The sequence below is a fragment of the Lampris incognitus genome, chromosome 7, assembly GCF_029633865.1.
Source record: "Lampris incognitus isolate fLamInc1 chromosome 7, fLamInc1.hap2, whole genome shotgun sequence".
Classification (NCBI taxonomy): domain Eukaryota; kingdom Metazoa; phylum Chordata; class Actinopteri; order Lampriformes; family Lampridae; genus Lampris; species Lampris incognitus.
In genome coordinates this window covers 485,838-491,740 of record NC_079217.1, presented here as the reverse complement: position 1 = coordinate 491,740, position 5,903 = coordinate 485,838, and the positions used below count along the sequence as shown (strand labels likewise).

Below are 5,903 nucleotides of genomic sequence, written 5' to 3'. Positions count from 1 at the left end.
GAAGAAGAGGGCTTGTCTCTTGAGGAAGAAGAGGGCTCGTCTCTTGAGGAAGAAGAGGGCTCGTCTCTTGAGGAAGAAGAGGGCTTGTCTCTTGAGGAAGAAGAGGGCTCGTCTCTTGCCATTAGTGACCTGTGCTGCAGCAGGACAGCTGGAAGTCTGCTCACCCTGGCAGGGGTGAGGACATGGCTGCCTAGACAGTGCTTCCAGCTTGAAGAATGGGGAGGGGAGGGGAGGGGAGGGGAGGGGGTGTAGTCGGTGAGTGTACAGAGAAGAGCGGATAGAAATGAAAAGCGATGTAAAAACAAAAGGCAGAGAGGGGAAGATGGATAGGAGGGTGAGAGAAAGTATTGAGGAGGAGGAGGAGGAGGAGGAGGCAAAGACCAAGTTGACGGGGGGGGGGGGGTGAACATTACATGACATGGCATTCCAGTCATTTAGCCGACGCTTTTATCCAAAGCGACTTACAAGAAGTGCGTCCTTTAAGGCAGGAGGTCAGGAGAACTGCGAGTCATCAGGGGTCACAAGTGCGTCCTGTCTCTAAAGCAGCAGTAAGAGCAGACCGGTCGGTGCTGCAGTAAAAGCCCGACGGAGAGGCTTAGTTTGTTTACTGAGTGAAAACAACAAGTGGTAAGAACAAGTAGCAGGGTGGTAGGTCTGGAGGAGGAGGAGGGGAGTCTCCACCTGCGCTGAAAGATGGGCAGGACTCCTCTGTCCTGACACCAGTGAGGAGTCAGTCCCCCCGGGGGGGGGGGGGGGCAGGACAGAACAGAGCCGGGGCCGGGTCGACCGGCAGCAGGGCCTCTGAGCGACGGGGCAACAGGCGTCCCGAGGCAGCAGAGCCAAGTGGTGGGGCGGGGGTGTAGGGCTGGACCATGAGCTGGAGAGAGGAAGGAGCTGCTCCTTCCACTGCCCCGTAGACCAGCAGCTCCTTTCACTGCCCCGTAGACCAGCAGCTCCTTCCACTGCCCCGTAGACCAGCAGCTCCTTTCACTGCCCCGTAGACCAGCAGCTCCTTCCACTGCCCCGTAGACCAGCACCACAGTCTTAAACTGGAGGCCAGCAGCTCCTGGGAGCCAGTGGAGGGACATGAGAAGAACAGAGCCAAACTGAGCAGGTGTAATATTATATTACTTTATTTATCTTTTGTACAATGTAATTACAATACAAATATGTAGGTTTAAATACAAAACATCTGTAAATAAAGATTAAAAATAAACTCCAATGGTTTGTTTTGTTACCATCACTAAACTGGTTTACAATCAAGTTCATGAGGTCGTTCAGTTTGCTTGAATGCAGAACAACTTAACCACGTTTATCATCTGGAGGCGTGCAAGTAAGAGTGTGGGTGGGTGGGGGTGTGGGTGGGGGGGTGGGGGTGGGGCTGTGTAGGTGGACTGTATTCTAAATGAAGTAAAAGCATCAATTTCACGAGTGAGTCAGTCTTGCCTTGTGAATAGACGACAAGTGGAGACAGGAATTCGGTTTTTGTTGTGGCTAAGAAACATGTGATTTGTCCCCAGGTAAAGGACAGACGCCTGGGCGGACCCAGGATCAGGCGGACCCAGGATCAGGCGGACCCAGGATCAGGTGGACCCAGGATCAGGCGGACCCAGGATCAGGCGGACCCAGGATCAGGTGGACCCAGGATCAGGTGGACCCAGGATCAGGCGGACCCAGGATCAGGCGGACCCAGGATCAGGCGGACCCAGGATCAGGTGGACACCAGGATCAGGTGGACCCAGGATCAGGCGGACCCAGGATCAGGCGGACCCAGGATCAGGCGGACCCAGGATCAGGTGGACCCAGGATCAGGCGGACCCAGGATCAGGTGGACCCAGGACCAGGTGGACCCAGGATCAGGCGGACCCAGGATCAGGTATATTGGGGCTAATTTTGGACTGAATTAGGAGGCAGCCTATTGAATGGAGTCGGCGTGCACGAGAGGGGGCATGGCAGACCGCAGTCCGTTCGACAGAACTTCCCCAAGGGACTCCGGTAGGGGGTCGGACCATCAGCTCGATTACATTTCACAGTTCACTGCAAGAAAAATAACATGCAGCTCAACCGTACAGCCTGTTGCTCAACACTGCCCCGCAGTGGATTGGCCACGTTTCTACAAGGATCTTTTGTTTTTAATGTGGCGTCTGCCTGAATGCACCCCACCCCCCCCCCACACACACACACACACGGTGACGTCATGCCGCAAAACGGCGAGTCAGCAACGCGCCGAGCTGTGAGGACGCGTTGGACGCGCCACGTTGAAGAAGCCTTTTCTGTTAACTTCCCCACCTCCGTGGGGAACATGTGGTGGAGGCTGTGGCGGTGCACCACTCTCGAGTTCCAGGGAACCCCCGCCCCCCCTTTTTTCTCCCCAATTGTACCCGTCCAATGACCCCACTCCTCTGAGCCGTCCCGGTCTCTGCTCCACCCCCTCTGCTGATCCGGGGAGGGCTGCAGACCACCACATGTCTCCTCCCATACATGTGGAGTCACCAGCCGCTTCTTTTCACCTGACAGTGAGGAGTTTCACCAGGGGGATGTAGCGCGTGGGAGGATCACGCTACTCCCCCCAGTTCCCCCTCCCCCCTGAACAGGCACCCCGACTGACCAGAGGAGGCGCTAGTGCAGCGACCAGGACACATACCCACATCGGGCTTCCCACCCCCAGACACGGCCAGTTGTGTCTGTAGGGACGCCTGACCAAGCCGGAGGTAACACGGGGATTCGAACCGACGATCCTCGTGTTGGAAGGCAGCTGAATAGACCGCTATGCTACCCGGACGCCCCCAGGGATCCTTTTGAAATCAAATATCCCCGTGATGTGTCCCCAGTGCCGGACGCCCCCAGGGATCCTTTTGAAATCAAATATCCCCGTGATGTGTCCCCAGTGCCGTTACGCCAGGACCCTTCGCACCGCCAAGGACACGGGACACCGTTGAACCTGGGTCAGTGACTGATGCTGTGTCGCCTGTTGGCGCAGGTCCTGAACTTGGTGCAGGTCCTGAACTTGGCGCAGGTCCTGAACGTGGCGCAGGTCCTGAACTCGGCGCAGGTCCTGAACGTGGCGCTGGCCCTGAAAGCTGCTTGTTAGCCACAACAGTGTTGTAGCTTGCTGCTAGTGGGCCTCCTGTCTTTTGTGGGGAAGATGCACAACACTGCACCACATCTTCTGTCCCCAGGAAAGACCAGCCCGGCGGAAACCATGGGAACGAGTCCGCGGTCCTCATACGGACATCTGGTTTAGCTGCTGACAGGAAACGTCTTCAGAACCTTTTCATTTGTACATGTTCAGGATGGCAGCTTTTAACAATACAGGAATTTGAGCTTCAGAGTAAAACAAGTAAAATAATAATGCTACATGGTACGCAGCGCCTTGCTAACCGTGTTAGAGTGGGTGGGGTTAAATAGGCGGGTAGTACTGGCGCCACTGATGCTGCGGTGACGCGGCCGTTAGGTGGCGCTGTGGGGACGGAAAGAGTCATACAAAATAAGACAAAGCAGTCTGTCAACAAAACGGGCTGACAAGGCTGGGCTTGTGTGCGATATGATGAATGTGTCTTTTGACACCCTGCAGCTCCCTCTGCCCCTCCTCTCCGCCGTCTCCCCTCGTCCCTTCCTCCCGTCCATCTCATTCTGTCCAACTTCCTGTCTTCATGCATCCTCCAGGCCATACGTTGAAAGGCTTCACCTCCTCCTTTCCCTCAGTCTCCCACATTCACTTTTCCTTCCTTTGCCCTCACCTCTTGCCATCTGTCCTCCGGCCATGCCCCATTGCCCCTCTTTTATCCAACCTCCTGTTTAACAAAGCCCTAGAGCCGGCATGGGCGGCAAGCGACTTGTCTTTCTTTTTGGTTTTGTTTGCCTCCATTTTGAATTGGGCCCTGTCGTGTCAACATTTTCCACCATTTGCCCTTCTCGCCTCACTTTTTCATTTCTCAGTTTCATCACTTCTATCACCCTCGGTTATGGATCCACTACCGCGACTGAAATACTGGTAGTGAACGCACGCCTCCTGGTGGACGGTGGGTGAAGTGACCGTGTGTACCCTGTATTCTGAACACTTGAAATTAGCTATTGTTGGAATGTAGTGCATTGTTGTTGTTGTTTTTTTTCGTTGTTGAAGTTACACAGTGTTGTGGAGTGGATTTGAGTTCCACGGAGTTCATAAAAGTTCCTCGGGGTTCGTCTTCAGAAGCGTTGTCATTAGTTCAACGAACCCTAGTGCAGTTTTCAAGAGTCCGAGGGTTGGTTGTCCTGCAGTGGTACCTAGCACTCTGCTGGTGCCCCTGACGAACTGCTCAAACACACTGGCAGCTGCACCAGAGGGATTCGTGCTGACTCGTCTGAAGTGAGCAGCAGCAGCAGCAGCAGCAGAGCATTAGAAACGATGGCTAGCGAGTGAAGGAAGCATGCCACTATCTAAACTCTCACGCACGTCGCGTGACAAGATGCTACACTGTCAGCCCTGGTGATCTGCTTCCTGAAATGCAGTTTCAAACAGGTGATTCGTTTCCTAAATTGCCCTCTTTCTCGACCTCTGTCGTCCAGTCCCATCTATTTGCCTGTTTGTCCATTTCCCTCCTCTTTACAGTTCAACAAAAATAAATACACTGGAAAGACAATTAATACTGCTTTAAAAACTTGATTCTTTAAATATATATATATATATATATATATATATATAAGTTGTCTAAATTAAAACTGTAAAATACAATAAATAATAAAACCATTTCGGCCATCAATCTTTTCTACTGTCATCAGCAAGTCTCCTCCCATTGGCTATGAAGAGTCCAACATCAGTGGGTAGTCCAGGGGCTCCAAACCTTCTTTAGTCTTCCTTCTGTACTTGGCTAACACCAATATCAGTCTCTCCATAACCAAACAGTCATCCTCGGCCTGTATCCATATACTGTGTTGTGGTCATGTTTCATGACTCTCCACCAAAAAGAAAACTGCAGCGACACATCAAGGAGCGGAGTGCCTCTGGTGGAATCTGCCATTTCAACCCCAGAAGTGTAGCGCCCTGTTATTTTCAGGGTGCACATATACACAGGGACATGGAACAGGTGGAGCAAATCTCAAGCGGACGAGTGAAAGCAGTGAAGGGAGGAAAGGAAGGGTCTTACCATTAGATTTGGGTCCAGTCTATTTACCAATAGACGGGACCATCCAATGGTAGCCCAGCAACCTATCGAGTTCCTTTGCAGCTCTCATGGGAATCTAAAGGAAGAAATTAACTTCAGTATACCACCAACTCCTATGAGAGCTGGTAACAAGTTGCTAGGCTATTATAGGTAGGACGCAAGGCTAGTTCAGGGACCTGCATTTCATTCTATGCAGTGATGCCAGAATTAATGTCTGGCTAAACAGGCTATCTCCAAGACTAGCTATATGACCAATGGGTGCCAACTCCAACCTTAAAGCTCGATCTCAAAAGTTTTTTGCAGATCATTAGAAAAGGGGTTGGCCACTGCAGCCGGGGCTTTGTTCCCTGCCTGCTGAGAAGCTGGTTTGGTCTCCAATGCAGCCCACTTGGCCTCAAAACGTTCCGCATCTTGGGAATCACCGCCAGCCGGGGCGGTTAATTGACTGCCCTCTGGTGGCCAGCTGCTACTACTGCCAGTGCTCCCACCACTGGTGTTTCCATTCTGGAGGCCCACTATACCAGCATTGGAGGAGGTGTTGCTGTGTGGTGGGAGGCCGTTAACAGCTGCAGATAATGGCTGGGTGGAGGAGAACGGTGGTGTGGGGAAAACTCCAGTGTGTCCAACTGTACCAGGCGCTCCTGGGTAAGAATGGTGATGGCCAACTGCTCCAAGTGTTCCAACTTTGGCTCCTCCAACTGGGCCCATTGTGGCCCCGCTGCCGGATGAGCCGGCAGCAGTGCAGAAGACGTTGGCTAC

General features: G+C 52.9%; 1 protein-coding gene across 1 annotated transcript in view; it reads right to left on the bottom strand.

The window, feature by feature from the left end:
- Nucleotides 1-5,417: 5,417 nt before the first annotated feature.
- Nucleotides 5,418-5,903, bottom strand: part of numbl (NUMB like endocytic adaptor protein) — a 59,933-nt gene continuing 59,447 nt past the window's right edge. Inside the window, exon 8 of the mRNA XM_056283976.1 lies at nt 5,418-5,903. This exon is cut by the window's right edge and continues 695 nt beyond it. Within this exon, the coding sequence (XP_056139951.1) occupies nt 5,418-5,903 (486 nt within the window).